General features: G+C 40.1%; 1 protein-coding gene across 24 annotated transcripts in view; it reads right to left on the minus strand.

The window, feature by feature from the left end:
* Positions 1–27,776, minus strand: part of ZNF438 (zinc finger protein 438) — a 222,298-nt gene that overhangs the window by 118,117 nt on the left and 76,405 nt on the right. For all 24 annotated transcript variants that reach the window (XR_003681733.1, XR_003681745.1, XR_003681746.1 and 21 more), the window contains exon 4: positions 4,867–4,944. Coding sequence is in view for 1 of the 24 variants with exons in the window: in XM_028495239.2 (XP_028351040.1) it covers positions 4,867–4,868 (2 nt within the window). In the remaining 23 variants the exon portion in view is untranslated. The remainder of the gene's footprint in view (positions 1–4,866; positions 4,945–27,776) is intronic.

Consider the following 27,776-nt stretch of genomic DNA (forward strand, 5'->3'; position numbering starts at 1 on the left):
GGGGGAAGGGTAAGCTGTGACAAAGTGAGATAGTGGCATGGACATATATACACTACCGAACGTAAAATAGATAGCTAGTGGTAAGCAGCCGCATAGCACAGGGAGATCAGCTCGGTGCTTTGTGACCACCTAGAGGGGTGGGATAGGGAGGGTGGGAGGGAGGGAGACGCAAGAGGGAAGAGATATGGGAACATATGTATATGTATAACTGATCCACTTTGTTACAAAGCAGAAACTAACACACCATTGTAAAGCAATTATACTCCAATAAAGATGTTATAAAAAATTTCATTAAAATGGTCACGGTTATTAGTGAGGCAGGTAAAGCTTACACCCAACCCCCGCCACCACCAATTCCAAGTTCACTGATGTTTCCCAACAAATAAAAGTCACGCAGACCTATAGGATCAGGCTGCTTAAACAGTCAGATGGCCAGACCTGGGATCAAAACCCAGTTCTATCGCTGACTAGACTTTTGACATCAGACACATTTTTTAAACCTCTCTAAATCCCAAGTTCCTCCGTTGTAAAACGGAGTTAAGATCATAAAAGACATGTAAAGGACATGGCACGGAGTGGGTACTCAACAAATTTTAGTTCTCCCCCCTTCCCTTTCTCCTACAGGCTCCCTCAAATCTGAGCAGACCATCCATTGTCTGGTTAAACATTTGGATGGTTAGTGAAAGCCTAAGTTGTTATAAAAAAGTTAAGAGATCTGGAGATATTGATAACACAAGAGTAAATTAAGTGCCACAGGCAAAGAAGACCAGAGCAGAAACTGCTGTCACATATGTACTGTTACAGAATAGCCAAGAGAGTGGTTCTTTTTAAAAAATCCATGACGTTGAATCCTTTTTTAAAGGGGACAGGTCATATCAACACATCACACCTTGACTTTATTCTCTGCCATCTAATAAACATGGCCCATTGTTGCCAAACATAAATTATTTAAAATACGTCAAAGAGATGGGAAACGTGTCCGACTAAGGCGTGGTCTGAGACTTCTGAGCGTGGATACGCTGGCAGCCTTCACGTCCCGCATCGGCCAGGAGTGTGAGCCCCCAGGGTCAGCCGGCGTGTCAGTGGCAAAGGAGAAGTGAAATTCTGACTGCTTTAATCTCCTCTCTGCTGCCCCCGCTCCCCCCACCGTGAGGCTGGGGTGGGATTGGGGTGCACTGACACCAGCAGGGGACGGGCCCGGAGCGGAGGGGAGGAGCTGCCGGTGAGGGCAGGAGAGAAGCATAAACTCAGAGGAAGGAGAGCTGCTGTTGTCAGGAAGCAGGCGTGGGTCTGCTACCAGAAAAATGAAGCCCTTATCAAATCTGTTGCTAAAAATATTAAAGCGCATAGCGTAATTTAGACTATTCTTCAAATTTCAACCAGATGCTATAGAATTATGTGCCAGTAAGTATCGTACATGTGACTCCAGCTGTTGGCACAATCCTGCCCAGGGAGAACTGAGGCTGTCTAACTGCACACGTGGGCGGTTAGTACGCGCTTTATGAGTACGCTACAGGTCGCACTCCTCATACAACTTCACTATGATTATGAGTCAGACGTGGACATGAGTAGACAATGGTCTCCTTCCATTAAATGCAAACTGGCAGAAATTACTGTTTAAGTTGCCAGCTTGTAAGAGAAACCAGATCAAACTAATGAGGGTGAAGTCGTATAATCAGTTTACAAAAGAAATCACGCCGAGGTCAAGGCTGACATCGCTGACTCCCATACACCCATGCACACGTACACATGTGACCTTCTCTGCTGTCCCGCCACCGCTGCTCAAACTCAAGCGGGTTCTTATTTCTCTGCCATTCACATGCAGGTGACGAATCCTTTATCTTGGCAAACGCCCACTGCTTCCCACTGCTTGAGGGACAGAGTCCTGACTCCTGCGTTCGGCCCCTCCTTCTAATTCAGTGGTTCTCAACCACTGGGGGAGCTTTAAAAGATAAACAGGGGCTTCCCTGGTGGCGCAGTGGTTGAGAATCCGCCTGCCGATGCAGGAGACACGGGTTCGTGCCCCGGTCCGGGAAGATCCCACGTGCCGCGGAGCGGCTGGGCCCGTGAGCCGTGGCGGCCGAGCCTGCGCGTCCGGAGCCTGTGCTCCGCAACGGGAGAGGCCACAACAGTGAGAGGCCCGCGTACCACAAAAAATAAAAAAAAAATAAAAGATAAACAGGCTTATGTCTCATGCCCCAGCAATTCTATTTATTAGTTCTGGAGTAAGATCCAGGGACTTGTATTTTTAAAAAGATCTATGGATGAACTCTTATTCACTGCCAGGGTGGAACCACTGGTGCCATTTTCCCACCTATTATTTCACTGACATAAACTAAACCTTCTGTTCCAGCCAGTAATGCTGTTTCGTTTCTTTGTTTGTAACTCTAGTCCTCTGTTCATGCTGTTAATCCAACCTGGAATATCGCTTCCTCTCCTGGCTCTGTATTTAGACCTTCGCCATTGCCCTAAGACTAAATGAAATCCCCCACTATCTTCATAACCATGGTGAGTCATGCCGTTCTGATCATCCTAAGAGCATTTGTTACCTTCCTCAAGTACTTTATGGCAATTAACAACACATTGTCTGCGCTGTGACTGTTTCTTTCTTACTCTACTCCCTGATTCAGGCTCCCGGAGGGGAAAGCACACTTTTCACATCATCTTGGGTTCCCGTTCCCCAGTCCCCAGCATCTAGGACGGCACTAAACATAAAATAGACACTCACTCCTGTGCTCCAAGCTCATAAGATGACTGAACATGTTACATCCTCTAAATTTTATGGAGTGCTTTTCTTACAGCCTGACAACAGAAACCATCAGCCTCCAGGGCTGTTTACATACATGGGTGCTTTTCATGGCAAAGCATCACTACGCCCACGTAGGAATGATAATCACTTGTCCACAAAACTGATGTCATGTCAAATATAGAGCTGATGCCTAGAAATGTGTTTTTCCTATAGAGAGAAGTATTTTCCACGTTTATATATTTAATTCCCGTAAGTCCATAGGACAACTGAAAGGGAGGGGGGTAGTAAACAGCCCCTCATCTGTCAATAGCTGACTTGACCCTCCCATGTGACAGGACAGCTGAAGCCGTATTTACCTCCCTAATCCACTGTGGGGAGGATGACAAGAGCAGGTGACCCCTTGCCCTCAATTCAGAAGACACGAGAGTATCAGTGACCTATAGGTAAATGCTCCTTATGCAAATACTGAAAACCAAAAAGCTACTGGTATGAGGGTATCCAATATGGGGGGCGGGGCGAGGCCAGAGCCCCAGCTCAGACCCTCCTACAGCTCAGGCTGCCCAGAAAGTTACTGTTCTGCTTCTGTGGGAATGAGAGATGTGTTTCCTCATCCAGAGTTAGAGGTTCTCTACAAAACAATGTGATAGACGGAGGCTGCACTGGTACTTCTGGGTTAACTAGTCTTGGGAGGGCTGGCTGAGGAACCTAACCACTATTTATAACATTGTTTTTGTGGAAAAATGCTTTCTGCATTCCAAACAACAGAATGAGACATGAACTTTGGGACGACAGTTTATTTCTGAGGCTGGGAACTGACTGTATCTTGTTAATTACACCACAGTCAGTGTTCTCCTAGGATGAGATGGCAGTGTGGAGGTCTGCCAGGAGGGCACAACGAGAGAGAACAGTTGCCATGAATACGGACCATATGTGTCTGTAAGGATGAAAGACGGAGGGGATGATGGGAGAAAAGTCCAGGCACATTCTCAATTTGTTATACAAATATTTACCAAGCACTATTAAAGGTTACTGCCGAATGCTGTGTAAGACAAAAATAAGTTAGACAAGAGGTTTGATTTTCTGGCCCTCACAACCTGGGCTGGGAGATAAGACAGACATCAACACACACACTAAAGCTGCAGGGTAAAATGTGCTGAAACAGTGGTAAAAACAAAATCCTGGGTGAAGCCAGCAGAGAGGGGAAGAGCTCGCGCTTCTAGCTGGAGTGATCAGGGAAAGCTTCGCAGAGGGGTCCACACCTGAGCTGAGCCTTGAGGGGCCAGCTTGTGCCAAGATTTCAACTGGCAGGGAAACCAGAAAGGGAGGAGCAAAGGACATCACAGAGAAACACCAAGAAAACGGTCCAAGTCGAGACGCAGAGGCATGGACAAGAATGAGAAGTCAGAGAACAGGAGAGAGCTCAGCTGGCTAAGGCGGGGGGGTATTTTTAGGAGCTTGGGAGAGGGCTTTGAATGCCAGGGGAAGGCATGGATTCTATCCAGCAGTCAGTGGGGAGCCATTAAAGGGTTTTAAAATTATTGGAGTGGTTCTACGTGCAGATCTGTCTGGCAACAAAAACAGGACAGAAGACAGAATGAAGACAGAAGACAATTAGGAGATAATTATAACAGTTGGGATTGGTTAAGATGACTTTTCAAAGCTACATTTTTTGAATAAATAGTTAACCATTTAAGGTTTCAGGTACTAAATATCGCCCTTCAATGATCAAGAACATATTTTAAAAAGCCATACAAAGACTTAAGAAACTGAAAAACAAAACATTTGTTACAATGGAAAACCGTTTTAGAACCATTAAGTTTGGCACACAGCTGGGACTTGTTGCCTAGACTTGATACAAAATAAAGGACGATTCTGAAGTGCTACTCTCAGTTTTAAAATAATACCTTGATTTTAAACATTATATTTTTAATAAGCACATGAAATTTAGTAAGTAATCATCTTTCCACTATTTTCCAAGACCAGTGATTCAATATACAAGGGGACTCTAAGATATTCTGAGCAATTCCAGCGTTGAGAAAGCCTCAAAGGTGGTGAACTTAATTCCTTACATTTTAAATCAAAATTAAGCTGATGTTGAGAGATGTAAGCAGACTTACATGAGGTGACTTGACTTAGCAAATGTCTTCTAAACTTCACATTTTCAGTGTTGGTTGAGACATGACATTCATCTTTATCTGAAAACAAATGTAATGGAAATAATAAAATTGAAAGAATTGATAGGTAGCTTACAGAAGCCAATTAGATGATTAAACATCATAAAAGAGTTATATTTAGTTCTGTAAAACTGACATTACTTATATTATGTATAATTTAAGAACCTAAGATAAAAATCTCAAGCTATGCTCAAAGACTTCTAAGATAGGAAGTAAAACATATTTATTCCCTTCCTATATTTTTTATGTCAATCTCCTAAAACTTCTGGAAAATATATTATTAGATATTTAAGCCTGATTTACACTGAATCGTTTAAAATTTAGCTAACAATCAAGCCCTACTCAGTACTAGAGAGGAGGGAGAGATGAAGTTGAATAAGAGATAGTTCCTGTCCTCAGGAAACCCACAAACCCCCAGAGACAGACAGACAAACTTGAAAACCTCCACATCAAGGCAAATACAATAAATGCTACAAGTGGTACAAAGTGCTTTGGATTTGGGGGAGGGTTACTTACTACAGGGAAAACGTGCAGAGGCTCTGTGTTACGGACTAAACTGTGTCTTCTAACCCCCCCAAATCATGTGTTGAAGCCCTAATCCCCCAGTACATCAGGATGTGACTGTATTTGGAGATCAGGCCCTTTAAGATATGATTAAATTAAAATAAGGCCTTTAGGGTGGGCCCTAATCCAATGTGACTGGTGCCCCTATAGGAAGAGGAAGTTAGGACACAAAGAGACACACCAGGGGGAAGACCGTGTGAGGACAAGGCAAGAAGGCGGACACACGTGCGAGCTAAGGAGAGAACCCGCAGGGGAAGTCAAGCCCGCGACACCTTGGTCTCGGGTGACCAGCTTCCAAGACTGAGCAAACACATTTCTGTTGCTGAAGTCACCCAGCCTGTAGCAGTTTGCTACATAGTCCCAGCAAAGTAACACGCTCTGTACAGGTGACACTTAAATACAGCTTGAAAAGAGACAGGAGTTTTAACAATCGGGTAAAGGTAAGGTTTAGAAACAAACAACGTTCCAAGAAGAAACAAAAATTGTTTTGTTTTAGGCACAGAGGCCACAATACAGAGTATGAGCTCAGAAAAGCCAGTATACTTCTATAATAAAAGCATAGTCTGGGGGTGAGGAAGAGAAAAGGGGGGTAGGGAGGGAGCAGGAGAGCCACAGGCCAACAGACAGACAAGGACTGGAAAAGGGACTGAATACTACATTCAGTATATGCGGTTTTATTTTACACATAAAAAGAGCCACCAAGGGTTCTCAGCAGAAGACTCATTAGAATTTGTATTCTAGAAAGATGGCTCTGGTTTTAGAGTTACTATGAGAAGATTCGAAAGGCAGTGAGACCTATTTTGTTACTGTCATAGTCAAGATAAGGGGAAACCAGGGCAACGGCAATGGAATTAAAAAGTCAAAAATACACCGAAGACGTGCTTGAAAATGAGAACGAGAATACCGCCGCCATCAGTTATGCAAGACTGAGTGAGGGCTGGGACAGTTACCAGCATCCAGTCGGACAGCCACAAATGCAGCGTCCTCGGCCTCACAGACCTTCCCTTTCAATCACAACCCTGCGTGCGTGCATTGATCATTACTTTAAGAAATCAACCAATCCAAAGACTCAGCTCACTTCTGACCTCTTACCCTAGAACTTGAAAGCGCAACCTATAATCAACCTATAAAAATCCTAAATTCATTTCCTAAAGCAGGCAGTCCTTCAGAATCATCTGTGTGGTCTCTCTTGTTACAGCAAGTCAATAAGACAGTCTGCTTATCTTCTAAAAGGTTTATTTATTTGGGAGGGGAGCTTTCCACAAAGTTTGAGGCCCATCAGTGAAGTCAAGGAAGAAGAGCCAGAGGAGGGAGCAGCCTGTCCTGTCTTTTCAGGGCAGCAGGAGGACTAAGAATAACTTAACAGTCACCGGTGAGCTTAGAAAGAAATTTCAGGACGGCAATAAAAGAGAACAAAAACTTCCAGTAATTGGGGGAATTAAAGAAAATGGAGAAATGGAATTAACTACTCTAAGAGGCCTGGCATAGTTTGAAAGGAAAGCTGAATCTTTAACAAGACTTGTTGTTGCTTTCATTTTTAATGCCAGTGAAAGGAAGAGAAGTTAATAATGGAGCAAAGTCAAGAGAAGGTGGGAAGAGAAGTCTGGTTAGAGTTCGCCTTGTTAAGAGGAGAAACTGTTCTTTCTTCATGGTTAGAAATGGAAGAAAGGATGGGTGATGGATATCGATAAAAATTATTGTGTATAAGGGCGTACAGTTGAGGCAGTTAAGATCAATGGCAAGGCCATCTACTGTGATAGAGAGGGGGGGAGGGAAAGACAGGTGGAGAGACCGTATATAACTGAAGAAATATCTGAATTTGAGGCTTTGAAGGGAAAAAACTAGCCAGAGAAGAGGAGAAAGGAAAACAGAGGGACTTTCAGTATTTGAGATCTTGAAATGATTCTGGTTGACGGAACTGATCAAGTTAAAGAATGTAACTTGTTTTAGTATATAGTTAAAAAATAGCACTCCCTACGAAAGCCAGGTTTAAGTTTCTGCAGAGGAGAGGGAAGAATTCTTGGGGTAAGATCAAAATTATAAAAACTTATTCAAAATAGAGCAGGGGGTCCAGATGACATGAGGAGCCAGAAGTAGGTCGGCAGTGGAACTGGGGGTTCCATCTGAACAGGGTAGGTCTGACTTCTTAGAGAAAGAGGATAATAAGAGTAGGGCTCCAACCAGGTTGCTAGGTGAAAAAACGCCATTCTCTCTCTCTCTCTCTCTCTCTCTGCCTTATCTGTTTGGTGAGAGAGGGTGAGAGACTGACCACACACGTCACCAGTCTCTCACCCTCTCTTAGAACTTGCCTGCCCAAACCTGCATACATTCCCCTCTCATCCACATGGCAAACTCAAAAGGGCAGGTTAGGTCAGTCCATTTCGAAGGGGTAGGATGACTAGAGTCAGATCTAAGGATGCTCTTTTACCCAGTTCCCCCACAAATAAGGTTGACATTTTTATGCCAACCTGAGTTATGTCTGCTTCTCAAAGGTTCAGAAGCTGGCAGAAGGAAAATGTGATATAATTAATTGGATCCCTCAAACTCCAAAAAAAGGGATGAAAACTAAATAAATGGAAATCAATCTGAAGGAAACTATATGGAAGGGGAGTTGAGTCTAAATCTTGTCAGCCACAGTGAAGTTTTACATCAGAGACCTAAACTGAGACCTAGTTCAGGTGAAGAATATTACTAGAGATGGGAAGCTTTCAAAGTATGGATTCAATGCCTTTGTTGTTTTTGGCTGTGCTGGGTCTTCGTTGCTGTGAGCGGGCTTTCTCTAGTTATGGCGAGCTGGTGCTACTCTTCATTGCGGTGCGCGAGCTTCTCATTGCAGTGGCTTCTCTTGTTGTGGAGCATGGGCTCTAGGCATGCGGGCTTCAGTAGTTGTGGCACGCGGGCTCAGTAGTTGTGGCACATGGGCTCTAGGGCACGCGGGCTCAGTAGTTGTGGCTCACAGGCTCTAGAGCGCAGGCTCTGTATCTGTGGCGCACGGGCTTAGTTGCTCCGCGGCATGTGGGATCTTCCCGGACCAGGGATTGAACCTGTGTCCCCTGCAATGGCAGGTGGATTCTTAACCACTGTGCCACCAGGGAAGTCCCAGATTCAATGCCTTTAAAAGGTATAATACTATTCACAAGTTTTACTTGTGTGTCAGTTTGGTAAGGAATTTGTCCATTTCATACAAGCTGTCAAATGTACTGACATAAAGTTGTTCATAGTATTTTCTTATCCTTTAATATTTCTGGGATCTCTAGTAATGTTTCCTTTTTATACTATATTGTTAATTTGAGCTCTTTTTTTTAAGTAGGAGTTTATCAATTTTATTAATATTTTCAAAGAATCACCTTTGACTTTGCTAATTTTCTTTGTCTTTTTCTTCTGTTAGTTATTTCCAGTTTATGTGAATTTAGTTTGCACTTCTTTTTCTAGCTTTTTGAGATGGAAGATTAGATGGCTGGCTTTTAATGTTACCTTTTAAACAAATGCATTTAAAGCTGTACAATTCTCCCCAGGCACTACTTTGTGTCTCACATGTTTTGATACTGATTCTGTTCAATATATTTTCTGATTGTGGTTGTGAGTACTTCTTTGACCTACAGATTATTTAAAAATGTGCTGCTGGGCTTCCCTGGTGGCGCAATGGTTGAGAGTCCTCCTGCCGATGCAGGGAACACGGGTTCATGCCCCAGTCCGGGAAGATCCCACAGCAGTGAGAGGCCTGTGTACCGCACAAAAAAAAAAAAAAAAAAAAAAAATTGTGCTGCTTATTTTCCATGCAAATTGAGAAATTTTTTATCTGTCTGTTATATATTTCTAGTTTAATTCCACCATGGAACATATACTGTATGATATCAATCCTTTGAAATCTGTTGAGATTGGCTTTTTGGCTTAGCACATGTTCTATTTTGGTAAAAGTTCCATGCATGCTTGAAAAAAATGTGCATTCTGCAGTTGTTGGAAATAATGTTCTATAAATAGCAAATAATGTTCTATAAATAGGTCAAATTAATCACATTGTTTAAATATTCTATCACCTTACTGACTGTTAAAAATCTGCTTGTTGGACATATATTAATTTAACCTTAAATAACAAAATAATACCTGCATTCCAATATACATTAGGTGCAGACAAATACTGTTTGATTCCGCTTATACGAGGCACCTAGAATAGCCAAATTCATAGAGTCAGAAAGTACACTGGTAGACGCCAGGAGCCCGGGGGTGGGGGGAAGGGAATAGGGAGTTAGTGTTTAACGGGGACAGAGTTTCAGTTTAGGAAGGTGAAAAATTCGGGAGATGGATGATGGTGAGAGCTGCACAACAATGTGAATGCACTTAGTGCCACTGAACTGTACAGTTAAATATGGTTTAAATAATATGCTTTACATTATGTGACTTTTACCACAATAAAAAAAATTTTTTTTCAAATCTGCTTGTTATATTAGTGGTTGAAAGAAGGTTGTTAAATTCTCCAACTATGATTTATCTACTTCTCCTTTTTGTCCTGTCAATTTTAACTTTATATATTTTGAAGTTATGTTGTTAGGAACATATAAATTTAGAACTGTTCTGTCTTCCTACTGAATTGATCCGTTATCATTATAAAATGCCCCCCTTTATCTCTCATAATTCTTCTTGGCATAAAGTCTGCTTTGTCTGATATTAATATACAAGATTTTTTGGTCAGTATTTGTATAGTGTACCTTTTCTTTTTTTTCCATACCCTTTTATGTGATATATAACTTATGCAAACTATATATTTTTTCTTTTTAAAAAATCTAGTCCAAAAATTTGTTTTTTAATTGGAGGAATAAGCCTATTTACATGTAATTTAATTATATTTAAGGATACCTCTCTGTTATAAATTTTCTATTCATTCCATCTGCTCTTTTTTCTTCACTTTTTCCTTTTTTAATTAATCAATTTTTTATTATTCCATTTTACCTTTGGTGAAGTTTTTGTTTAAACACTTTTGTAATATTTTTAGCAATTATCTTACAGATTATAAATACTTCCTTGATTTACAGTTGACTTTTACCACTTCCTGAGCAAGACAAAAATATCAGTTTAACTCCATTTACACCTACTGGCCCTTCTACTGTTTTCAAATATTTTATTTCTACATATGTTTAAAGCCCCACAAAACATTATTATTGTTGCTTTCAATGGTCTGAAATTTTTTATATTTACTCATATATTTATACTTCCCTATGCTCTTCATTTTACCCTGAGCTTTTATGGTTCACTTGGGATAACTTGTTTTCAGACTGAATAACCTTCTTTAGTATTATTGTACTGTGGGTCTACTTGTGAGAAAGTGTCACACCTTTTGTCTAAAAACATCTTTATTTTGCCTTCAATTAAAAAAAATATTTTTGCTGGGTACAGAGTTTCAGGTTGGCCATATTTTTCCTTTCTGCACTTAAAATTTAAGGATGTCATTCCTTTATGATCTGATTTTAATAATGTCTGTAGGACAGTCAGCCACCAATCTTACTGTTGCTCCATTGAAGGTAGTGTCGTTTATTTCCTTCAGTTGTTTTAAGATTTTTCTCTTTATAGCTGGTTTTCACAAGTCTCACTAAGTTGTACTTAGGTGTGGTTTTCTTCATATTAATCTTGCTTGGGGTTCACTAAGTTTCTTGTGCTTCTTGAACTTGTGGATTGCTATCTTTCATCAGTTTGGAAAACCTTTGGTCATTATCTTTTCAAATATTGCTTTTGCTCATTCTCTCCTCCTGGGACTCCAATCACAGGTACGTTAGATGATGTGACTCAATCCCCTATTATCTCTTAAGCTGTTTTTTTCTTTCCATTCCTTTTTCTTTCTGAGCTTGTACTTTTTTCCACTGAACCGTCCTTTAGTTCACTAGTTCTAGTTATTTTTGTTGTGCCAAGTTTGCTCTTAAACTCAAATCTTAATTTCAGATACCGTATTTCTCAGCTCTAGAATATCCATTTGATTATTTTTTGATAGATCCCAACTTTGTTGATATGTTCATCTTTTCATCCACTTTGCTAGCCTCTTCCTTTATTTCCTTTAACACATTTACAACAACTATAAAATCTTTGTTCAGTAACTCCTAAGTCTATATCATTGGTGGATCTGCTTCTCTTGTACCTTCTTCTTTGAACTTTTTTTTTTTTTTTTTTTTACTTTTCACATGTCACATAACTTTTTAGTTTATTATCAATACTGTCAATGTAACAGCCATAAAACTGTGGTTGATGTTATCTTCTCCCAGTGAGGGCCCATCCTTTCCTCTATTAGACAGGTAGGGTGAGAAGCTGCTCACTTCAATCTAATCAGCTTACTTCTGATGTAAAACATCTCAAAGGTGAAATCAGTTGTGTGTTTATTGCAGCCGCACCCTACTCCATCACATGGAGACTGTCTCCTAAGCACTGCAGGACTGCAGAAGACTTCACCGCATATTTCCAGCTCAACTTCCCAACCTCCCATCCCACCCCAAGGCTCAGCAAACAACCTATGGGGAAAACTAGCTGTGTGCCTGAGGCCTCCCTAGGTTCCAGTTCACCATGCCAGACTATGTGACCATCAAAATTCCCACGGTTCCTCTTTCCCCTCACAGAGTTTCACTTCCATAGCAAGCTTGATCCTTAGCCAGTGTCCATTCTCAGCAAACACACTCGGGAAGGATGACTGCTAGCAATCTCATCTCCTACATGCTCCTCCATTTCTGGTATTTCAGTTCATTCAGCACTCTTTGTTTTCATAGCTCTCTGAGGTCTTCAAAAATATGACTGTGCTTAAGAGTGACACAGATATTTTGAAACTTCTCCCACTGAGAAGTGGGTATATATGTCTCTCCCCAACCTTGAATTTGGGTAACCTCTTTGACTTATTTGACCAATAAAATATGGTGGATATGACAAGACACCATTTTCTGGGCCTAGAGCCTAAGACACTGACAACTTTAACCTCTTATATCTAGGAATATATATATGGAAGGCACTGTACTGACACTAATGAGGGCCAACTAACCTGATCTGGTAAAAAACAATAATAAAACAGCTTTTGCTTTCATCAATTTTCTCTATTATTTGTCTGTTTTATAATGTTTTATTTTATTGATTTCTACTTCTTGTTTTCTACCTTCCACTTACTTTGGGTTCATTTTGCTTTGATTTTTCCAGCTCCTTAAGGTGAAAGCTTAGATAATTGGTTCTAGACTTTTCTTCTTTTCTAATGTTTGTATTTTAAAGCTATACATTTTCCTCTGAGCACTGCTTTAGCTGCATAAATATTGATATAATGTGTTTTCATTTTTCATTCAGTTAAAAATATTTTCTAATTTTTCTTGTGATTTCTTGGAACCATGGTTTATTTTAAAGTGTATTATTTAATTTCTAAATATTTGGGGGAGGAATTCTAGATATTCTATTGTTATTTATTTTTAGTTCAACTTAGAAATAGTAAAAGAACATATCCTATATAGTTTTAATCTTTTAAAATCTATTGAGACTTGTTATATGATCTACCTTGATGAAAATTCCATGTGTACTTGAAAAGAATGTGTGTGTTTCTCTATTATTGAGTGCAATATTCTATAAATGTCAATTAAGTCCACTGGTTAACAGTGTTGTTCCAGATTCTAGTTTTTATTAATAGTCTACCTACTTATAAATCAAATGCTGACAGAGAAGTGTTTGAGACTAACTACAACTGTAGTTTTGCCTATTTATCCTTTCTGTTCTGTCAATTTTTGCTTTAAGTATTTTGAAGCTCTGTTATTGGACTCACAGACATTTAGGATTGTCATGTCTTTTTGATAAACTGATTCTCTTGTCATTATGAAATATCTCTCAATATCGCTAGTAATATTCCCTGTTCAGAAGCTTATTTTGTTGGATATTAATACAGTCAGTCCAGTTTTCTTAATGATTAGTGTTTGCATGCCATATCTTTTTCAATCCTTTTACTTATAACCTGTGTGTTCATATAGGAAGAGGATTTCTTGTGGACAGTATGCAGTTAGCAGGTCTTGCTTTTTTATCTAGCCTGATGATCTCCACCTTCAGAGCATTTAGACCATTTATACTCAATATAACTATTTATATGACTGAATTCAAAGTAACCATCTTGCTATTTTCTATTTGCCCAAATTTATCCTTTGTTTCCTTTTCCCATTTTTTCTTGCCTTATCTGGAACTGAATATTTTTTAGTATTTCATTTTATCTCCACTGTTGGCTTATTAGACATACCTGTTTCTTTTGTAGTTTTAGTGGTTGCTCTAGTGGTTAAATTATAGTGCTTTAACTGACCACAATCTAACTTCTAATAATATTACACCACTTCACATATAAGTAAGAATTTTACAACAGAAGATACCTATTTCCTCCTTCCTGTCTTTTGTGCTATTGTCACCACAGTCTAATTACAGTGAGACTGTCATGCTGAAAAAGCTAGGTGTAGGCACTCTGGTTGACAGCCCCAGCCAAGAAGAGCTTTTGAATGATCCTTGTCAAAGTATCAGAAATGTGAGTAAAACTGTCTTGGACTCTTCAAACCAGCCCATTCTTCAGCTGAATGCCACCAACTAACCTCAGCTGATGCTACATGGAGAAGAATAACCACCATCTGAGCCTGCCCGTTTCACTGACCTACAATTTGTGAAGTACAACAAAATGGTGGTTGTTCTAAGATTACAAGTTTTTAGGTAATTTGTTACAGAATTAGATAACCATAACAGATACTGGTACATGGAAGTGGGACTCTGTAATAAAAATCTTAAAATAGTGACATTGCCTTTGGGACCAGGTGGTGAGCAGAAACAGGAAGGGCCTCAAGAATACTGTTAATGAAAGTTTAAAGGACATTAGTGAAAATGTTAACAGATGGAGAAATGACAAGCCCTCTTACACAGTGGTGGAAAAATTGCAACACTATTCCTTGCATAAAATAGAAAAGAGAAAATGTGCCCAATAAAGTGGCAGACTTGGCTAAGGAGATTGCCAGGCAGAAGGTTGAAAGTGATGTCTCTTTTAGCCAAGTATGATACGGAATGCAAAGAGAAAGATGAGTTACAAAAGAACTCTTCCATTTTCAAGCAGAATTTAGAGCTAACAAAAGAATTGTTTCATTTTCAAGCAGAATTTAGAGGAGCCAGGACTTGCTCTTTTCAAACATAAAACATTTTCTCATCCCCATTCTCCCCAGACAGAAAAGTAAGAAATAGCTTCAAAGTAAAAATCAAGTCTAGGGCTCTGCCAGTAAAGCATGGTTTCAGGATAAAAATTTCTAGAGTGTGAATGTAAAATACTGTATTGAGACTGAAAAATGATTTAAATTTGTATCTAGTTCAGTTCTAAGAATCTTAAGAGTGTGCCTCTTAGACTCTCTTTTCTAGATAAAAGGCCTCTAGGAATCTTGAGGGTGTGCCTTTTGGACTCTTTCAAACAGAAAAGCTTCTAAGAATCTTATGGGTATCATCTTCTTGTGCCTTGACACACAATCTGAAGTAGAAAAAAAGCATATCTCAAAACAAATGTGGGTGTGACTTCTGTCTAATGGCGTGGATTATAATTTGATACCCAGGAATCTCACAAAGTTTTCAAAAGAATTATGTCAGATTGGACTGAAAGGAGCAGAGAGAGAACAAACTGAAAAGATGCCTCCGGACTCTCAAATTTCTACAAGCAGGAAGCAAGGCTGGAAAGACTACCCAGTTGTAAACATGAACCATTTCTTATAGAAAAAGCTGGGTGACTCAGAATTGCTTGAGTGAAGCCAGGAGCCATGGACAATCGTTTCCAGGGAGTAGAAATGACCTAATAAAGAAATGACAACATCAGAATTTCAAAACTACTATGAACCAGTGAAAGCTATGTACCTCTTGTTTCCTGGATTTTGAGTGGAAATGTTTACTTCAGTTATTCTATGCCTGCTTCTCCATTATATGTTGAATAAATAACTTGTCTCTTGAGAGGAACTACACCAGAAGAGCTTCCTGCACATCTGGACCTGACTTAAATGACAAGGTCCTGGATCTGAAGCTTGAGGGTAAAGCCACAGTGGGATGAGAATTCTGGAATTCTTAGAAGGGGTTGAGTATATTCTGAATATAGGAGGAATGCAAAATCATTTGTGGCCAGAGGGTGAACTGTGGTAGATTAAAGATGATCACAAATTCTCTGATACCTCTTCCATTGAGAGGCCACGCCTATGTCCCATCTCACTGAAACTGGGAGGGCTCTGGCACTGCTTTGACCAACACAATATGGCAGAGGTGATGTGGGGCCAGTTTCCAGTTTTAGGCCTTCCCCTAAAGCACCTTCCCCTTCCTATCGCTTGGAAAATTCTCTCTAGGAGTCCCAAGCCACAATAGTAGAAGTCTGACTACCCTGAGGCTACGCTAGAAAGATCAGGTGAACACAGTCTTCTACCTTTTTCCAGGTACCATATATGTGAGTAAGATATCCTGGATCCTCCAGAGCATCCAATCCATCTACAAATGAATACCATCCAGTGATATCAGTCAGTGCAACATGGAATAGAAAAATCAACCAGCTGAGACTGCCTGAACTCCCAACCCACAGAATCATGAGCTATACAGCACAACTGCTGTTTTAAACCACTCAGTGTTGGCGCAATTTATTATGTAATAATAGATCGCTGAAACAGTGATTTTTGTAATTTACTTAGGTCGTTTCAGGGGCCACAATGTCCTGCCTCTAACCTCTACAACTGAACTGGAAGCAGAAGCCTAAGCCTAGGTCTTATTCAGAAGTAATTTGCAAAGTTCGTTATTAGGTAAAATGATTTCTTAGAGATAAAAAGGCCAGCATTCTCAGAGATACTATAAAACAATTCTCCAAACATAATAAACTTCAACTAAGTTACTGCAATTAAAACCAACAATTTTCTTCTTACTAAGTAAGCTACTGTTCACATATAATCAAGCCAAAAGATGCACGCACAGGTTGTCCTGTAGCTCATTAAACAAATGCTTATTTAGACACTTTCTCGTGATTAAAACAAGACTAGAATTACAAATACAAAATTAAGACCATTTGTAGTAGTCTCAAGCAGTGATTTTAAAAAAGAACATAAAGAAATACTGGTGTATTAAGATAAATTATTAAGTACAGACCAGGTAATAGCTGTTACTAAGGTGATAACATATACGTATATATATATACACACACACGTGTATGTGCGTGTGCGTGTGTACACTCATATCTTTTTATAAATGGAGGAGTGCCCGGTGCCAGTATGTTTACTGCAGCATCATAACAGCTAAAAACTGGAAACAATTTAAATATATATTTAAATATAGGAAAATAGCTAAGAAGGGAATAGAGAAATGAAAGGAGACCTTACTTTTTTTTTTTTTTTTTTTTTTTTTTTTTTTTTTGCGGTACGCGGGCCTCTCGGCACGTGGGATCCTCCCAGACCGGGGCACGAACCCGTGTCCCCCGCATCGGCAGGCGGACTCTCAACCACTGCGCCACCAGGGGAGCCCGCTTTTTTATTCTACATATTCTATACTTGACATATGAATTAAATAGTTAAAAATGTTTTACAACAAGCATGCATCACTTGCGAAAATTTACACTGAAAAGCACACCATTCCAAGCTAATGTCTATGGCCACATTCTACTGTCTTTAGAGACAGAATGAGCCCTTGGTCTAAGCAGTCTAAGCACTGGAGAACAGCCAAAATTATTTCTCAGGGAGAACCATAACCCATCAGCACATATTTCTTCAGGCCACATCTACTCCTAGGTGGTAGACAGTCTATTTAAATACTTTTCCTCCTCAGGTTCCCCAGCTTTCCTAAGAGGATGCCAATCCTACTCCCCACCTCGCTGGCTATTAAAGCAAATGGCCCCGTATCTAACCTGTAACTGAGAATAACTGCATTCTAGGTGCTTGCCAGGGAGTGAGATGCTAAACTTCCTGTTACTCAGTTTTCACCGAAACCTCCTGCAGGACTGCCATCTGTCTATTCAGCCCAGCCATTCTTTACTCTCTAACCGCGTGTCTGGATTAAGAGGGACCACCCAAGAGCAGCAGCATTCTTGGCTCTGTCCTCTTACGCTCGCCTCCCCACTCACGCAGCAGAACTGGTGTGTTCTGTGCACTGCCCTTGATGTGCAGCCACTAGACTGCACTGAAGGGAGGTTTAAGAAACAGGCGTGGAGAAGGGCACTGTCAGTTATGGACGCCAAGGATGCTGCTGAGGACACGGCTGAGCACGCTGCACCATGACTCCAAGGATATGCTTCTCTTTGAAGCACAATTATTAGGTTTCTCCTAAAATGCTGATAAAATTTGACTTTGTAAACACTGGAGAATATAGCTCACCTTAGGAAAGGTCTCTTTAAAGAGCTCGGAGCAAAATCTGTGAATCACCTCAAGCAAATAAAGGAGCTTTTATGCGATGCATTGTGTGTCCTACCCTTAGCCTATCTATCCCGTTTTTGTCACCCTTCTTTTTTTTTTTTTTAACAGTACTGAGATACCATTTGCATACCATGAAATTCATCTGCTGTAAGCGTACAGTTCATTGACGTTTTAGTCAATTTACAGAAGTGTGCAATAATCACTAAAATCCAATTTTAGCACACTTCCAATCCCCTCCCAAACTCCCTTGAGTCCACATACAGTCAATTCCCGTGCCCACTGCCAAACCTCCTCTGATTTGCTCTATGTAGACATTTCCTACAAATGGAATCATACAATTTTTAGTCTTTTGAATTTGGCTTCTTTCACTTAGTATAGCATTTTTGAGGTTCATCCATGTGTCAGCCCATATCAGTATTTTCCCTTTTTTCAACTGCCAAATGGTAGTCCAATGTTTGGACATACCACATTTTGTTTATCCATTTAAACGCTGAGGGACATTTGGATTGTTTCTCATTTGTGTCTATTGTGAATAAAGCTACTATGAACAATGGCATACAAGTCTGTGTGGATAAATGTTCTCATTTCTCTCGGGTAGATCCTGAGAAGTGGAACTGCTGGGTTATTATGCTGTAATGGTTAATTCTCTGTGTCAACTTGGCTGGGCACAGTGCCCAGATATTTGGTTAAACTTTATTCTGGGAGAGTGTTTTTGGATGAGATTTACATTTAAATTGATGGCCTCTGAGTAAAGCAGACTGTGCTCCATAATGTGGGTGGGCCTCATCCAATTAGTTGAAGACCTGAAAAGGACAAAAGGCCAACTTCTCTGCACAGGAGGGAACTCCCCAGAAGATGGCCTTCAGACTTCATCAGCAACGTCGACTCTCCCTGGTTTTCCAGCAGATTGGCTTTGGACTCAAACTGCAACCCTTTCCCGAGTTCCCGGCCTGCAAGCCTCCCCTATCAGCTTTTGGACTCACCAAGCCTCCACAATCCTGTGAGCCAATTCCTTAAAATAACTCTCGTCCCACATACAAACACATCCTATGTGTTCTGTTTCTCTGGAGAACCGGACTACTGCATATGGTAAGTTGGTTTACTTTTTAAAGAAATGGCCAAACTGTGTACCAGGGTGGGTGTACCATTTTACATTCCCACCAACAACGCACGAGAGTTCCTGCTTCTCCGTATCCTAGACGTTAGATAGCGTCTGTCTTTTTGACTTACGGGCATTCCTGCTGGGAACAAAGTAGTTATCTCACTGTGTTTTAAATGTGCGTTTTCCTACTAACCAATGATGCTGAGCACATTTCCATGTGCTTATTAGTCATTTATGTCTTGTTTGATGAAATCTCTATTCAGTTCTTTTTCTCATTTTAAAATTGAGCTGTTTGTCTTATTATTATTATTATTATGTGTTTTTTTGCGGTAGGCGGGCCTCTCACCGCTGTGGCCTCTCCCGTTGCGGAGCACACGCTCCGGACGCGCAGGCTCAGCGGCCACGGCTCACGGGCCCAGCCGCTCCGCGGCACGTGGGATCCTCCCGGACCGGGGCGCGAACCCGCGTCCCCTGCATAAGCAGGCGGACTCCCAACCACTGCGCCCCCACGGAAGCCCGTTTGTCTTATTATTGAACTGTTAAAGTTCTTTATCTGTTCTAGACACAGTCCTTTATCAGACATGATTTGGAAATATCTCCTCAGTGGCTTGTCTCTTCAGCTCCGAAACAGTGTCTTCTGAAGCACAAAAGCTTGTAATTTAATGATGTCAAATTTATCAATTTCTTCTTTTATGTCACATGCTTTTGGTGTTACATCTAACAACTCTTTGCCTAATCCAGGGCCATGAAATTTCTTCTGTGCTTTCTTTTACACGTTTTACAGTTTCAGCTCTTACATTTAGGTCCATAATTAACTTTGAGTTAATTTTTGTGTATGGTTGATTTTTATGAGGAAGTTCATTTTTTTGCATAAGGATACCCAGTTTCCACAGAACCATTTGTTTAAAAGAGAACCTTTTTCCTATTCAATAGTCTTAGCAGCTTTGTCAAAAGTCAATGGACCAAAAATGTAAGATTTATTTCTGGACTCTTGATTCCACTCTACTGACTCGTATGCCCATCCTTATGCCAAGGTCGTAGTGTCTGGGTTACTGTCACTTTATAGTGAGTTTTAAAATTGGGAAGTAACAAAGTCCTCCAACTTTGTTATTTTATTCATTTATTTTAAATTTTATTTTACATTATATGCACTAATGAATACCATCTTAAATTCTGAGAAAAGACAGATGTATTTATTTACATTACACAAAAATAAAATAAATGATATTTTAAAGGTCTTTTTAAAAGAACATATTCCTCTTAAGATTTGAAAGTGACAATCACTAATGTATTCCCCTAGGAATAAATATGAAATTAAGCCTCTTCCTTCCCTACACCCACAACAACAAACATTTATTGAATGCTTAGGAGATGGTTCAAAGTTAGGTGCTGAAGATACAGAGATAAGTAAGACACAGTTTCCCATTTCGCACGTAAATAGAGAATGATGGTGCAGTATATTAATAGCAACAATAGAAATATGTACAAGATACAGTGGAGGCAAGGGCAAGGGATATTAACTGTAATCAGATTTGCCATCATATAATAAGTTTGTTTCTGAAAACATGGTTTAAATTTTTTGACTTTTTTCAAAGTGAGTTTAAAAACACTACAGAGGCTAGTGTATACAAAAGCGTGGAGTAAGCAATCCTTGCATAAAATAGAGGTTCTCTCAACTAGTGAGAGTTTCTAATTTGTCCTTTGTTTTTAAGGTTACAAAAGGAATTTACACTAATGGAAAAATTCAAACAAAACAGAACTATTTATAGTAGAAAGTGAAAGTCTCGTTTTACCTCCGATCCACCCTACTCTTCCCACCAGAGGTAACTTCTGTTACGCTTGGTCAACTGATCGTTCAAAGCTATAGAAGATGCAGAGAGTAGGAACTCTTGAAATAAATCATCAGAGAAATCTCATACCTTGCTTTAGACAGAAGCCTCAGCCTCTTTCCCACTAACCATGACATCAGAATAGCTAGCAAGACTTAAAAATTATTATTTTTCCTTCTATATCCCATCCTATGCCCTAGAAAAGGTGAAGATTAAGAAGAATATGGACCTAAGCAGTAGACCTGAATAATATATACGTGTGTGTGTGTGTGTGTGTAAAGTTTATAGTGACAACTCCTGAAACCTGTTCTACAAGAGATTTTAATAGGTGTTCTTTAAAAAGAAAGGAAGGGGGCTTCACTGGTGGCGCAGTGGTTGCGCGTCCGCCTGCCGATGCAGGGGAACCGGGTTCGCGCCCCGGTCTGGGAGGATCCCACGTGCCGCGGAGCGGCTGGGCCCGTGAGCCATGGCCGCTGGGCCTGCGCGTCCGGAGCCTGTGCTCCGCAACAAAAAAAAAAAAAAAAAAAAAAAGAAAGGAAGAAAAGAAGGAAGCCGGAGGAAGGAAGGCAGGCAGGCAGGCAGGCAGTGGGCATTTCCGTCAAATATATTTGGAAAATACTAGGTTAAATAAAATATCAATATTCACTGAAATGCTCTCACCTTACATAAAATTAGCTGACCACCAAACTCTTTAATCGTGGATCACTCAGTGGTACCTTGAAAGCCGAGATCGTCACAAAAATATGGGAAACAAGCACTGGCTATAGTTTCCCCTTCATTATCACACTTCAATTCATATAGCTGAACAAATGGGGATATTCAGAAATATGCAGAGGGCCACATAAATTTGCTACTGGCCAAAAGACTAAAAAAAAAAGTCAGCAGACCGTCTTAAGATTCTATCCTTACTGTGTTAGAAAAACTGGTTTCATTTCTTTGCTGTATAATTCTTCCTTTGGCTGTTTTATACAATAAAAGAATGAAACTAGAGACAGAAGTTTGGCTCTAAAATTCAATGCACTAAAGTGTTTGTTTTTAATAATAAGTAATAATACGGAAATACAGTCCAAGGATCCCAATAAAAATTCTATCCATTTTTAAATTTGCTTTACAAAACCAAAACAAATTGGATTAAAGGAGTTTGGGATATTAATGTAACAACTGCTTTACTGCAGAAGAACTTTTAAGGGGTTAATAAAAAAACTGCTGTAAAGTTATATTCATCTATAGTGACTACCACCACCAATATCTGTGCAAAAAAGAATTGTCAATTTGGATCCATCTCCTTATATGTTAGACTTCAAATCAAGATGTAACTCAACAGTGAGAGCTGTTAAACTTGCCACTGAGATTGGACGGGGCCTCTATTACCAACGCGTAGTCATGAATGATAATTTTTCAATGTATCTTATTCCTGCCTTCCTGCTGAAATTTTAAATGGGTGAGAAATTTGGGAGGACTCCCTACTGAAGTGGATCCTTATGGTAACTTAAAGAGCTGCTGTATGGCCTTGGTGGAAGCTGTTTTGAAATTCCACTTTAGTAAAAAATAAGGAATAAAAAAGTCACCAATGGAGAAAGGTCTCCACCATGTACTTAAGTTTCTTGTTGCTGTTTCTTCACCACTGTTGGGAACACAAAGTGTGACAATGATCACCCATATTTATAAATGTCAAAGAGCCTCACTCCTTCCTATCTGAATCCCAACTATTAGCTTAATGCCCGACTCAAGCTTCCTTGATGAAATCTCTCACTGCTCTCTAACTCAAGTGAAATGACTCTCCACTAAGCCACCTGATTCTCGTTCAGGCCTCTCACATAGCCCATAATCATTTTTATGGACCTTAAGTTGCTGTTTAACTGACCAGTGTACAGATCCTGTTTGCTGAGAAGTCTGGACTCCAGGTGGTAGGACCAAATTCACACACATCTTTGGAGAATGCGCAGTACCAGCCACGATGCTGTGTACGTTGGCATTCTCTAAGTACCTGTATTTGTCCACTAATTAACATTACCATTGAGTGCTTTATGATGGCCCTAGGAATAATGATATGGGAGAAAATATAAGCATTTTCCGATCATGAGAATAATAAATGGGCTTACTGGTCTTAGGAAATGTTAACAGACTATCTATAATTTAAGTAATTTATGACTAAATGTCCTTTTTCTCTATGACCAACTAGTAAGAGGAGAGAGGGTTACATTGTTAGACACGTGCTTTTAATCACGCGCAGACGGAACACTTCAGAATCTACAAACGTAAAATCTACTTCATTCATTCAAACAACCCTCTACCGAAAGCCACCTGTGTGACAGGCTGTCTCCGGCACTGGGGAACTAAAAGGGAATGAGAACTATATCAACAGGCACGCTGACCCCCTAAGGCAGATTCAAGCAGAATCAATCTAAAAATTCCTCCACCCACCTTCATGGAAAACCATATTACACATGGGAAGGTGCATAAAAAATATTTTATCTCACTGCTTTAAGCCATGTAAATAGCTTTGGCCAGCAAACAAATTATTCTAGAAACTCCTTCAAAGAGACATTGTTGCGATTCTATCCATCCCCAAACCCTTAGGTTCCCAAGTCGATGGGTGGGTACATGGCAACGTGCTCTAAACAGCGCGAGCAAACTTACCCAGGGCTGTGTCTAAAGGGCAGCTCGTTACCTGGATGAGGCCAGTGCTGGAACAGGTACTCCGTGTCCCTACCAATTCATCAGCTGTCGTTGACACATACGGATGCTTCACAGGAGCCTTAACATTTTTCCCCAAAACTTAAGGGGAAAAGGCAAAAATAGAAAACCTTTGGCCAACCACAAAAATGTATACTTAAAAAGTTGTGGAATAAAAATGAGCTGCTATATACTTTAAAAACCAGAGAAAAAGTAGAAAATAAGTATCTCCCTACGCTCAGCTACAACCTCGTGAACTGAATCGAAGCAGAAATGTTGCCGTTTCAGCTAAGCAGCTTTACATCTGAGGCAACTTAAAACACACTACCAATCACATAAGCTAAAAGTAAGGCAGTGGCATCCAAATGTGCCCTTTTCTAATCAGAACCCACTTTTCAAGTGTGTTTTTAGAAGGAAGAACGTAAGTCTTCACTAGATCAACGGGCTTTCATTTACCTCGAAATTCACTAAACCAGCAATCGGCAGATTGTTAAATCTACACAATTAATTTGACAACGAATGTGACTGTTGGCTGCTAAATATGAATTTTAAAACTAATATGTTAGTGCTCTGTTCTTGTTTCAAATCAAAGGGATTTCTTCTGGGATTGAAAAGTAATGAGCATGTAGCCTATCTCACGGACGAAGGAGTCATTTCTAATCTTTAAAAACAGGAGGTCCGCCTACATGATCACCTGGGACAAACTTGGCTAGTGCAACCCGGCGAGAAGGTTATAGGAGCCTGGGAATGTTTAACATCAAGAAAGGAATTACAGCTCAGTAAGATCAGAGGGAATTACACAGGAAATGTGAACAGTAACCCTTTCATATCTCCGTACCCGCTCCTACCGCCTGTGAGAAATGGGGTCCTGCTGCCACCCAGCAATACGAATACACAAGCCAACAGCAGAAAGGGACTGGGAAAAAGCCATTGTATACACACACACACACACACACACACACACACACACACACACACACACACACACCCCGTCAACTCATAATGACATGATAAAGTCACGCTGCTCCAGAAAAAAGCCCTTAGCCTTTCTGATGGCCACGTAGGCACTCTATCGCTGCCTTATCCGACAAGAGGCCTAAGGAAAAATCCCAAGGAAACTTGAAGAATCAGGCGGGGGTGGCGAGGATAGAAGAGTTGGCAGACTCTTCATAAGTAGGGAAACGTGGTTTCTCTAAAGCTGACCAAACAAACAGGTCTCCGCCCTGGCTTATGTTTAAACATCTTGTTCCTTGTCAGTCTGTAGGGAAAACATTCTTTCCACAATAAATAATATGCAAACGAATCAGAAATTCTTACTCCATCCGTTATCTACTCTACGTAAAAGTTTTTTTAGTACTGTAAGCCAGAAGCTTAGAGAATTCAACTGATTGTAAACTTTTTTTTTTTAAAGAGTTGCTTAGGGATAGTCAAGGCAAGTTAAAATACTTCTAGTTGCTAGTTAAGGAGAATCAAGTGTGACTGTGCAGATCCTGGACTCCTTTAGAGGCCCGCCGGTTCCCATCTCAAAAAGACAAGCTACTCTTGTCACAGCTGCCTCTGGGAAAGTGGGAAATGCTCCGTTTCTATAAATAGGTGAGTGTGAGAGTCATTAAAACAACAACAAACAAACAAACAACCCCATGGTGCTCGGACAGTAAGGGCATGGTGGGGTAGTGAAATAAAATGAAGAAGAAAGTGATACCTCCAGTGGGCTAAGTCTAAAATACGGAATAGAATTTTATAGGTCACTCTGAAACAAGATTTCACTTTTTCCCTTGGTATAACCAGGATAGAGATGTTTTGTCTATAAGAAATAAATGAAAGTGAATACAGAGATGACAAAGCAAACAACCAACGAAAGTTAAAAGAGTTCGCTTTTTATTAGTATCCGGAAGAGGTGTTAGCTTTTTAGAACTATCCAGAAGAGGGGTTAGTTTTTTAGAACTATCCAAAAGAAGGAACAACAAAACCAAAGATTTTTTTTGTTTTGTTTTGCTCTGTTTTCAGCATGTACCTCTCCTCCAAAGCACACGTAGCTTCCCCAAGAAACAACCTGTACCAGTAGAGATTTTGTACAGTGAGTGGCACGTCACCCAAATAGCAACTGAGATTTCAACTGTAGACTTCTGACTGGGCTTCCAGGCAATGATCAGTTCCCCATCACTGCGTGGACCACACGGAAACTCAATGGCACTATCTGCTCATCTGGAAATGAGAGCTTACTTGGAAGGCCTCTTAATCACTTTAATCCATGTCTCCTTCTGATAAGCATCAAAACTTCATACCTTCTTTGAATGTTATTTGAGATTTCAGAATAATTTAAGTATTATAACCAAAAAGAAGCCAGAACACAAGATAATTTCTGATGGTTTTTTCCAAACCAGGTCCCACTGCAGCAGAATATAGTAACAAACACTTTTCTAAATAGACAGATATTAATTAATACTTGTTTACTTTTCTCTTGAAGACAGAAAGGCCAAATACATCTACAAACACTATGTACTGGTGACAATGAAATGATATTTATTGGGACCTTTGGCATATCTCCGCTTCTTGAGTTACTGTAGATGATCTTTTCAGTTCTTACATTAGGCCTGAAGAAATGCTGGCTGTACTTCAATATTTATTCAGTGATTCAGCAGTAGGGCCCCTTTTGCGATTCTGGAGATCACAGAGCTCTGTCACACTACTCCTTTACATATCATAAAGGACAGAAGAAAGCAGGTTAATTTCTCAGGACAGAGGCAATAGTAAAAGAGGCAAACTGCAGACAACCTCGACAACAGTTCCGATGATGAAAACAGTAAGAGTATCACCCGATATTTGCACATTCATACAGTGCTTCACGCTGTACAAGGCACTTTACGTTAATTCCACCCCACAACTTTATTAAGTGGGTATTATTATCATTTGATTGAAACAGCATAAAGTGGCTTTTACAAGGTTCCCCAGCTAGTTGAGCATCAGAGCTGAGATCTAAACTCTTCTGACAGCTGTCCCAGACATTAAAGCTTTCTACTTTGTCAGGAAATTTTGAAAATATCTTCATCCAAACTCTGAAATCAGAGTACACATCATAAGCAGAATCTTTTTTTCTCTCAACCCACCCTACATCACTCCTTTTCTACCAATTCCCATAAAAACAATCAGAGTTCCTACGACAGCAGCCTTTACTTCCTCAGACCGGAATGGCCAAGAGCACAGTGAAAAGCATCTTTCCAAAACAAACCTGCTCGCACTTAGGACTTGTATCGTGTAACTGTCCCCCAAATAAGGACATCATCACAGGCATGAGCTTTGAAAACCATTAACTACTGAGGAAATGTCTGGGGTTGTCTGTTCTTCATTTAGAATGAGTCATACATGACACATACCACCTGTTCTCGCCTAAAAGGTGAGCACATTTCCCGCCTTCTGGCTTAGCAGAGACACTCACTCCCAGGGCTGGGTGGAGAGGCCAGTGGCACAGGAACAACGAATCTAACAGAACTGAGAGTTACATTCTTAGCAAGTAAAAAAATCAATCCAAATGTTTTATTTTTGAAGCCTTATTAAAGAATGATGGAACTACAGGCATTAGTAATTTAATGTAAATGTGAGACATAATGAAGGCGGAATTTTACTCATGTAAAATCAATGATTTTTATTCGCCTCTGAAGCTTATTATGAAGATTATGAAACAAAATTATATGAAAGATGCTAAACATCTTGCCTAGCACATAATAACTACTCAGTAAATACCAGCTGCAGTCAGTAACATTAATGAACTACTAAAAACAAAAGGTATAATGCAAGGTCATATTTAAGTGAAACAGCAAAACAATACATTCTATGGGGTCTCTTTGTTTTCGTTTTTTGGCCACGCTGTGGCACGTGGGATCTTAGTCCCCAACCAGGGATCGAACCTGCGCCCCCTGCACTGGAAATGTGGAGTCTGAACCGCTGGACCGCCAGGGAAGTCCCTCTGTGGGTTATTTTTTAACATCTACACAAAACATAAATATCTGTTCTAGGCATACAAATATATGCATATAAGTATTCAGAACAAGCTTTGTAAGAGTAAAGGGCAAAATGATGACCCAGGGGCCGTGATGGTCAAAGGGGACTTTAATCCCTTTAAATCCCTTTGACTTGTAAGGCTTTTTTTAAAAAAACAAAAGAAAGGTATTTATGTATTCCTTCTATAAATAAAATTTTTAGTAAAGCAAAGTAGAAAATAGATTTACACAAAGTATTATCTTTTTTTTTTTTTTTTTGTGGTATGCGGGCCTCCCTCTGCTGCGGCCTCTCCCGCTGCGGAGCACAGGC

The sequence above is a fragment of the Physeter macrocephalus genome, chromosome 11, assembly GCF_002837175.3.
Source record: "Physeter macrocephalus isolate SW-GA chromosome 11, ASM283717v5, whole genome shotgun sequence".
Taxonomy (NCBI): domain Eukaryota; kingdom Metazoa; phylum Chordata; class Mammalia; order Artiodactyla; family Physeteridae; genus Physeter; species Physeter macrocephalus.